We start from the raw sequence: 10,000 nt of genomic DNA, 5'->3' as shown, positions 1-10,000 counted from the left end.
AACAATTGAACAATCCATCAATTCAACAATTCAATAATTCATCAATTCAACAATTATTCAATTTAACATTCAACAATTTAACAATTCATCAATTCAACAATTCAATTATTCATTAATTCAATAATTCAACAATTCATCAATTCAACAATTCATCAATTCAACAATTTAACAATCCATCAATTCAACAATTCAATTCATCAATTCAACAATTCAACATTCAACAATTCAACAATTCATCAATTCAACAATTCAATAATTCATCAATTCAACAATTCATCAACTCAACAATTCAATAATTCATCAATTCAATTATTCATCAATTCAACAATTCATCAATTCAACATTCAACAATTCAACATTCAACAATTCATCAATTCAACAATTCATCAATTCAACAATTCATTAATTCAACAATTCATCAATTCAACAATTCATTAATTCAACAATTCAACAATTCATCAATTCAATAATTCATCAATTCAACAATTCAACATTTGAATAATTCAACAATTCATCAATTCAATAATTCATCAATTCAACAATTCAATAATTCTCACATAAGCTAGGAGGTAAAAACTCCTCTTTAAGGGAGAAAAACCTCCAACAGAGGGAAGAAAAACTCCTTTTAACAGGAAGAAACCTCCGACAGAACCAGGATCAGAGGTGGAGAACATCTGTTAACAGAACCAGGATCAGAGGTGGGCGGAGCTTCTGTTAACAGAACCAGGATCAGAGGTGGGCGGAGCATCTGTGTGGATGATGGATTGATGAATGATGGATGGATGGATGGATGGATGGATTGATGAATGATGGATGGATGATGATGGATGGATGGATGGATTGATGAATGATGGATGGATGATGATGGATGGATGATGATGGATGATGGATTGATGAATGATGGATGGATGGATGGATGGATGATGGATGGATGGATGGATGGATGAATGATGGATGGATGGATGATGATGGATGATGGATTGATGAATGATGGATGGATGGATGGATGGATGGATGAATGATGGATGGATGGATGGATGGATGGATGAATGAATGGGATGGATGGATGATGATGGATGAATGATGGATGGATGGATGGATGATGATGGATGGATGGATGGATGGATGGATGATGGATGGATGGATGGATGATGATGATGGATGGATGGATGGATGAATGATGGATGGATGGATGGATGGATGGATGGATGGATGGATGGATGGATGGATGGATGGATGAATGATGGATGGATGGATGGATGATGGATGGATGGATGGATGGATGAATGATGGATGGATGGATGGATGGATGATGAATGATGGATTTCAGAGCTCCACAGTTTCTTTTGTTTCCTGTGCTTCCTTCTCTTTCTTCTTCTCTGTTCTGAATGAATGTTGCTCGTCTCCATGATGTCTCTTGTCCTCTGCAGGTCTCCAGGTTCAGCCCGTATGAGTGGACGCTGGAGGAGCCAGAGGATGGAGCGTTGCCCCTGACGACAGAATCCACCAATGAGTTTGGGATCTTTAACTCGCTGTGGTTCTCTCTGGGTGCTTTCATGCGACAGGGTTGCGACATCTCCCCGAGGTTGGTACGACACTCAGACCAGCACTCATGTAGGAATCACTTTATTAGGAACAGCAGAGCGACCTTTGACCTCCCTCTGCTCCTGCTTCTCCATGACATGCTGGGAACCTTCCTCTGAGGTTCTGGTGTTCTACTGGACTCAGATCTGGGTTCAGGGAGGTTTGACCTTTGCCCTGTGAGCGGGTGTGTCCTCCTGCTGGGAGGAGGTGGTGAACCGTGGTGGTGAAGGAACTGTGACTGATGCTGGAGGTGGTTCACAGAAACACCGCCATGATGACGAGTCACATTGGAGCTGCAAAATAATATACAGCAAATAAAAACCAAAAATAGGTGTCATTTTCACGAGCAAGATGTTGGGAGTTCGTACGAACAACAACCAGAAAGAATTTTACACATTTGAAATTGAGTTTTTTGATTTGAAAGAGAAACAGTAGAATATGACGGCGGGTCCCGACCCAGTGCAGCCACAGCGGACCGGTTCCTTCACCTGGTTGCTTCTGTTCCGTCGGTACCTTCAGCACCTCGATGTCAGAATGATGATGTCAACGTTCATTCAGAGGGAGTCAGGAGAACATCCTTCAGGGGAGGTGGTTCCCGATCAGGAGTCGAGGTCCAGCTGGCAGCAGAGTAACTGGATCTGTTTGTGTGCAGGTCTCTATCGGGCCGGATCGTGGGCGGTGTGTGGTGGTTCTTCACTCTGATCATCATCTCGTCCTACACGGCCAACCTGGCGGCCTTCCTGACGGTGGAGAGGATGGTGTCGCCCATCGAGAGCGCCGAGGACCTGGCCAAGCAGACGGAGATCGCATACGGGACGCTGGACTCTGGATCCACCAAGGAGTTCTTCAGGGTAAATACTCAGGTCTGGGAATGATTGCAGGTTGCCAGGCAACGTACAGGTCAACAGGACTCATCCAGACGGGGGCTAAAGCCAACACATCACATGTTGTTCCAACACACAAGAGCCTCAGAACATTCCTGACGGTTTATTCCGGTACCAGGTGCCGAGGTGGGGAAGAAGCAGACTGACAGAAACATGGATGTTTATCACTCATTTCTTAAGAAGCTGCATGCAACACATCTATGAAGCCTTTGTAGAAACAGTTGTTCCATGATTCCTCGACAGAGTACGAAACCAAACAAGCTGATCAGTAGAATCTTCCCTGTGTCTGTCTCTCCTCTGTAGCGCTCTAAAATTGCCCTGTTTGATAAGATGTGGCAGTACATGAAATCAGCAGAACCGTCCGTCTTTGTGAAGAAGACGTCGGAGGGCGTGCTGCGTGTCAGGAAGTCCAAAGGGAAGTACGCGTACCTGCTGGAGTCCACCATGAACGAGTACATTGAGCAGAGGAAACCCTGCGACACCATGAAAGTGGGAGGAAACCTGGACTCCAAAGGCTACGGCATCGCCACGCCCAAAGGATCCCCATTAAGGTGGGTGGATCAGTATAACAATGCTAGCCAACCTGCCCTGCCATGTACCATTCACACTACTAACCTGCTGCCTAGCATACTGTCCCTCTCCCCAGCCACAAGCTAAACTGTGACCAGCCAATCAGGCTCCTTCTGTATGCTGCTGAGTGGCTTCACAAGCCCCGCCCTCAGCGCCCTGCAGCCACAGCACTGATCCCAGGACCCTGGCTGACTACCAGCAGGGGGTCAGCCAGCGGCCCGACTCACTCGTAGTCCGGTCCCGCGGCTCAGCCCGTCGGGCGCTGCAGTATGCGAGTGTGATGAATGGGGCATGGCGGCTTACTCGTTGTTATAATAATCCACCTACCCTGATGAAGTCATCTCAGTGGTTTGTATCTTCACCATGGTTACCACCTCTGACCGAGGGCTAGCGGTGGTTTCCGTGACGACAAGGGGAGGGCTGTTAATGTTTGGTTCCAGGTCTTAAAGAGCCCTTGAGGTGGAATCAGTGTGATGTCATCACTGACACATGGAAATATTCTCTGCCTCGTGAATTTCAAATTAAAATCACTTCCTGTTCCGTCTGGCTGCTCGTTTCTCCACAGTTACGATGAGCCGGCCCTTTCAGACTTTTAAGACCTTTAAAACCTTTAAGACCTTTAAAGCCTTTAAGACCTTTAAAATCTTTAAGACCTTTAAAACCTTTAAAACCTTTAAGACCTTTAAAACCTTTAAAACCTTCAAAACCTTTAAAACCTTCAAAACCTTTAAAATCTTTAAGACCTTTAAAACCTTTAAAACCTTTAGGACCTTTAAGACCTTTAAAACCTTTAAGACCTTTAAAATCTTTAAGACCTTTAAAACCTTTAAGACCTTTAAAATCTTTAAGACCTTTAAAACCTTTAAAATCTTTAAGACCTTTAAAACCTTTAAAACCTTTAAAATCTTTAAGACCTTTAAAACCTTTAAAATCTTTAAAACCTTTAAAACCTTTAAAATCTTTAAGACCTGGACCAACTGGGACTGTTGATGTTCACCTGTTTATCACTCAGTTTATTTGTGTGTGTGAGTGTGTGTGTGTGTGTGTGTGTGTGTGTGTGTGTGTGTGTGTGTGTGTGTGTGTGTGTGTGTGTGTGTGTGTGTGTGTGTGTGTGTGTGTGTGTGTGTGTGTGTGTGTGTGTGTGTGTGTGTGTGTGTGTGTGTGTGTGTGTGTGTGTGTGTGTGCGTCCTCTGAAACTTGTTTCTTTCTGTTTTTTAATGTTTCCTTTAACAACTAAATGATCATTTAAAGCAGCATTAAGCGATAAAGTTAAAGTCTTTATGTTCAGACTGACGGGTCGACTTCACTAACGGACCCCACAGAACCAGCAGGAACCAGTTCTACCAGAGTTCTGTTGGTCCATGGAACCAGAACTCATTTAACAGCATCAATGATGAAGCAGCAGCAACTTCACTGACTCAGGCAGTCTGGTCCTGGTCCTGATTCTGGTCCTGGTCCTGGTCCTGATTCTGGTCCTGATTCTGGTCCTGGTCTTGGTCTTGGTCTTGGTTCTGGTATGTGATACACAGGTCTGACCTTTGGCCTCAGAGTCATCCTTCACTATCAGTCAGCTGGATCAGAAGTCACATGATCAGTCAGCAGACGAGCGTCGTGGTGTGCTGGAGTTATTCAGGGATGTTCTGTCACCCTGTTGTTGATGTCAAAAGTCTGTTAGAGATGAAGCTCATGTATGTGAAGATGCTCCTGAGTCTGATCCATCATCAAGATGACACCTGACTGCTCCGGAGGCTCAATTTAACCTCAGACTGGTTCTAAAAGAGTTCGTAGCTTCAGGTCTGTAAAATGGTTCCGATCCAGAAGTGTCTTCAGCTGCAATACCAGCGAGTGCCACTAGAGGTCGGCTCCAAAAAGCCTCCGGCTCCATAGACTCCCATTCAACTTCTCTCATCAAATCCAAAGTGAATAAAATGTGTCCATCAGTTATCTCTGTGTTGTTAGCTAAAGTCACTCCTTCTTCTTAGTTTTCTGGAGGTCCATCTGAAAATAATCCCTCATTCATTAGAAAAGAAGATTCAAGAAGACCTGTTTTTGGGGGCGTGTCTGTTTGATTGACAGGCCTGGGGTGCAGTCAGGTTACAGCTATCGGTGGGCGGGACGTAGTATCGTCAGGTTTCCGATCAGATCGGTCAGATCCACCGCTGGCTCCTCCCCCAGCTCGTCCAAATATGGTCACTTCCTGCTCCAAACCGCTCCGAACTAACAAGATGGTGACGGACAGAATCTGAACTGGAGGATTCATAACGTTCACAAACCAACGATGACATCACTGATGGTTGATGACATCACTGATGGTTGATACTGGTTCAGAACAGAACAGAGAGGTCTTAAAGAGACAGGACCAGTGTAAACCCTGTTGGAGGACCAGGACCTGAATGTGAACCAGAACTGAGACCTGCTTCACCTGGTGACCAGAATCATGATTAACATTATTACCTGGTTTTTTTACGTGTTTTCAGAGGGTTTGTTTGGAGACAACAGCTTCATTAAAACCAGGATTATCGCTTAATGGAGCTTTAAGAGTTGATGGATGTTCTATTGTTATGTTTCATGGTAGAACCAGAGACATCTCTACAAATCTCATTGGACCCCACATCTGTGACTCCTCATGTGTTCGTGTCTCTGCTCCCAGCATGATGTGACTGGACACACTATTAATATTATCATGCCAATGGTGGGTTCAGTTCAGGAACAAACCAAACAATTTGACATATGGAGATCATCCTTCTCAAATGAATCAGTGACATTAATGAGCCGCTGACATCATCGTCCAATCAGAGGTGAACTGAGCCCAGGCCCGGTTGCTGGTACCATCCTGACAACATGTATCACACACAACAGTTTTCATCACTCCATGATGTGAGAGCGTTATAATCCACCAACCAAGTACATGAGCAGCAGCTCCACCAGCTGTTCGGCAGGAAGCTCTGACTGCTGGAGCGTCTCTCTTTCTCGATTCATATCAATCCATAAATAATGTGGAGTTATGAGGAAACAGGAGGAGGAGCCATGAGAGCACACCTGGAGCTGGCTGCACAAACACTTCCCACTCTTCTACAGCTGGTCACTCCTCAAGAGTATCTGAAGTTAAACTTACACCATGTGACAAACACCGATCAGCTGTTTGAAGTGGAAAATACTTCATGAATTAAGCTGCGTACAGGTGAAGTAAGTCGTTGAACATTTGAGCCTTAAAATCTCCCTGAAGGACCTTCAGACCGTCCAGAAACTCAGACTTTATAAAATGTTCGTAGCTTCAGGTCTGTAAAATGGTTCTGATCCAGAAGTGTCTTCAGCTGCAATACCAGCGAGTGCCACTAGAGGTCGGCTCCAAAAAGCCTCCGGCTCCATAGACTCCCATTCAACTTCTCTCATCAAATCCAAAGTGAATAAAATGTGTCCATCAGTTATCTCGGTGTTGTTAGCTAAAGTCACTCCTTCTTCTTAGTTTTCTGGAGGTCCATCTAAAATAATCCCTCATTCATTAGAAAAGAAGATTCAAGAAGGCCTGTTTTGGGGGGCGTGTCTGCTTACAACTGTCGGTGGGCGGGACGTAGTATCATCGAGTTTCCAAATATGGTCACTTCCTGCTCCAAACCGCTTCAAACTAACAAAGATGGTGACGGACAGAATCTGAACTGGAGGATTCATAACGTTCACAAACCAACGATGACATCACTGATGGATGATGACATCACTGATGGTTGATGACATCACTGATGGATGATGACATCACTGATGGATGATTGCAGATCACAGCTTCAGAATAAAGGAGGAGGAGCAGAGGGAGGAAGTACTCACGTCCCTCAGAGATGAACCTTCAGACAGGTGAAGCTCACATGACCAGCTCACATGGCTGCAGAGGGGGCGGAGCCTCAGTTCAGGATGGATCGGTGACCTGTCCTCACTGCTGCAGCAGGTCTGCCTCCCTGTGGCATCTCTGCAGTCTCCCTTTGTGCAGCCAGCTCCTGGTCTGCTCCTGGTCTGCTCCTGGTCTGCTCCTGGTCAGAGTTTGTATGAATCGGAGGTTCCACCACCGACCGCAGCCCTCCGACCTTCAGCAGCAGCTTCACCAACCAATCAGAGTTCATCTCATCAGACTGAGGAAGGAAACTTTTTGAAGGTCATGTAGAGGCGGAGCCACAAAGGGTGTCTCCTCTGTCAGAGGACAGATGGTGGACATGTCCTCGTCACATGACACAGACCTCAGTTCGTCCACGATTGGTCCATCCGTCACCGGCAGCAGATCATATCGTCTCCGAGTCATCTGAGGACCTGCTGCCGGTGACGGTTCAGAAAGAACTGATTGAATGAGACATGTTCCACGTTGATTGAACTGGAACCAACACAGAACCGAACCTGGTGTGTGTGTTGCCATGGAGACGGTCAGGACGTCCACACGTCACTCAGCATCTGTGTTTCATGGTGATCCGGCAGGTGGAGCGCAGACACTGACACATCCCATCATCTCACAGACAAGCTTCCAGCTGTTCTGTTTCTGTTCACTCTAAGAGTGTGCTGCTAACATACTGCTAACATGCTGCTAACATGCTGCTAACATACTGCTAACATGCTGCTAACGTGCTGCTAACATGCTGCTAACGTGCTGCTAACGTGCTGCTAACATACTACTAAAGTGCTGCTAACGTGCTGCTAACGTGCTGCTAAAGTGCTGCTAACGTGCTGCTAACATGCTGCTAACATGCTGCTAACATGCTGCTAACATGCTGCTAACGTGCTGCTAACGTACTACTAAAGTGCTGCTAACGTGCTGCTAACGTGCTGCTAACATACTACTAAAGTGCTGCTAACGTGCTGCTAACGTGCTGCTAACATGCTGCTAACGTGCTGCTAACGTGCTGCTAACGTGCTGCTAACATGCTGCTAACGTGCTGCTAACGTGCTGCTAACATACTACTAAAGTGCTGCTAACGTGCTGCTAACGTGCTGCTAACGTGCTGCTAAAGTGCTGCTAACGTGCTGCTAACGTGCTGCTAACATGCTGCTAACATGCTGCTAACGTGCTGCTAACGTACTACTAAAGTGCTGCTAACGTGCTGCTAACGTGCTGCTAACATGCTGCTAACGTGCTGCTAACGTGCTGCTAACATACTACTAAAGTGCTGCTAACGTGCTGCTAACGTGCTGCTAACGTGCTGCTAACGTGCTGCTAACATGCTGCTAACATGCTGCTAATGTGCTGCTAACATGCGGCTAACGTGCTGCTAACATGCTGCTAATGTGCTGCTAACGTGCTGCTAACGTGCTGCTAACGTGCTGCTAACATGCTGCTAATGTGCTGCTAACGTGCTGCTAACGTGCGGCTAACGTGCTGCTAACATGCTGCTAACGTGCTGCTAACATGCTGCTAACGTGCTGCTAACGTGCTGCTAACATGCGGCTAACGTGCTGCTAACATGCTGCTAAAGTGCTGCTAACATGCTGCTAACGTGCTGCTAACATGCTGCTAATGTGCTGCTAACATGCGGCTAACGTGCTGCTAAAATGCTGCTAATGTGCTGCTAATGTGCTGCTAACGTGCTGCTAACATGCTGCTAATGTGCTGCTAACATGCTGCTAAAGTGCTGCTAACATTCCTTCCAGCAGGAGGACTTCCTCTGACACCACCTGATTGCTAACACAGACTGTGTTCATGTAGAAACGCGGTGAACCTGGCGGTGTTAAAGTTGAACGAGCAGGGACTTCTGGACAAACTGAAAAACAAGTGGTGGTATGACAAGGGAGAGTGTGGCAGCGGAGGAGGGGAGAGCAAGGTTAATACACACACACACACACACACACACACACACACACACACACACACACACACACACACACACACACACTAGAACACACACACACACACACTAGAACACACACACTAGAACACACACACACTAGAACACACACACACTAGACACACACACACACACACACTAGAACACACACACTAGAACACACACACACTAGAACACACACACAGTACACACACACACACTAGAACACACACACACTAGAACACACACACTAGAACACACACACACTAGAACACACACACTAGAACACACACACTAGAACACACACACACACACACACACACACTAGAACACACACACACACACACACTAGAACACACATGGAGGTAACACGGGTTATTAAATGTACAACATGTGAAGAAGCAGCAGAGATTCAACACTACATGTGAACACAGCTTGCAGCGTTGCAGTCTGCTGCTTCTTCCTCTGATGTGCTGCACCCTGTTTGGTGGAGGTCAGGTGGAGGCAGGGACGGTCAGGTGGAGGCAGGGACAGTCAGGTGGAGGCAGGGACGGTCAGGTGGAGGCAGGGACAGTCAGGTGGAGGCAGGGAAGGTCAGGTGACCTCACCACATGGCAGCAACAGAAGAGCTGCAGGTCAACAGCTCCAACTGCTTATCTGCAGCTCCGGCCTGGAGGAGGGAGAAAGGCTTTTCACTGCAGCGCCTCTCACACGCTGTCTCAGGGGCCAATCACAGGGGGTCATTCAGAGGGGCCAATCACAGGGGGTCATTCAGAGGGGCCAATCACAGGGGGTCATTCAGAGGGGCCAATCACAGGGGATCATTCAGAGGGGCCAATCACAGGGGATCATTCAGAGGGGCCAATCACAGGGGGTCATTCAGAGGGGCCAATCACAGGGGGTCATTCAGAGGGGCCAATCACAGGGGGTCATTCAGAGGGGCCAATCACAGGGGGTCATTCAGAGGGGCCAATCACAGGGGATCATTCAGAGGGGCCAATCACAGGGGGTCATTCACACACACGCACACACACGCACGCACACACACAGGGCCAACACACACACACACACACACACACACTCTCAGCAGCAGCAGACTGAGTGCTCTCTCTGAAATGTCTCTGCATTAATGATCTTTGGCCATTCAAAGAAGTGTGAAGTCTCTTC

General features: G+C 46.8%; 1 protein-coding gene across 2 annotated transcripts in view; it reads left to right on the top strand.

Annotated features, from left to right (window-relative positions):
• Positions 1-10,000, top strand: part of LOC138636632 (glutamate receptor 2-like) — a 47,410-nt gene that overhangs the window by 25,109 nt on the left and 12,301 nt on the right. For both annotated transcript variants that reach the window (XM_069724727.1, XM_069724726.1), the window contains exons 14-17: positions 1,431-1,585; positions 2,237-2,435; positions 2,772-3,019; positions 8,716-8,830. In XM_069724727.1, the coding sequence (XP_069580828.1) occupies positions 1,431-1,585; positions 2,237-2,435; positions 2,772-3,019; positions 8,716-8,830 (717 nt within the window). The remainder of the gene's footprint in view (positions 1-1,430; positions 1,586-2,236; positions 2,436-2,771; positions 3,020-8,715; positions 8,831-10,000) is intronic.

This window comes from Brachyistius frenatus, unplaced genomic scaffold, assembly GCF_029030835.1.
Source record: "Brachyistius frenatus isolate BFR_SWC_R1_liver_20210118 unplaced genomic scaffold, ASM2903083v1 Contig_392, whole genome shotgun sequence".
Taxonomy (NCBI): domain Eukaryota; kingdom Metazoa; phylum Chordata; class Actinopteri; family Embiotocidae; genus Brachyistius; species Brachyistius frenatus.
The sequence above is the reverse complement of the archived record's forward strand: the minus strand, read 5'-3'. Positions and strand labels throughout refer to the sequence as shown.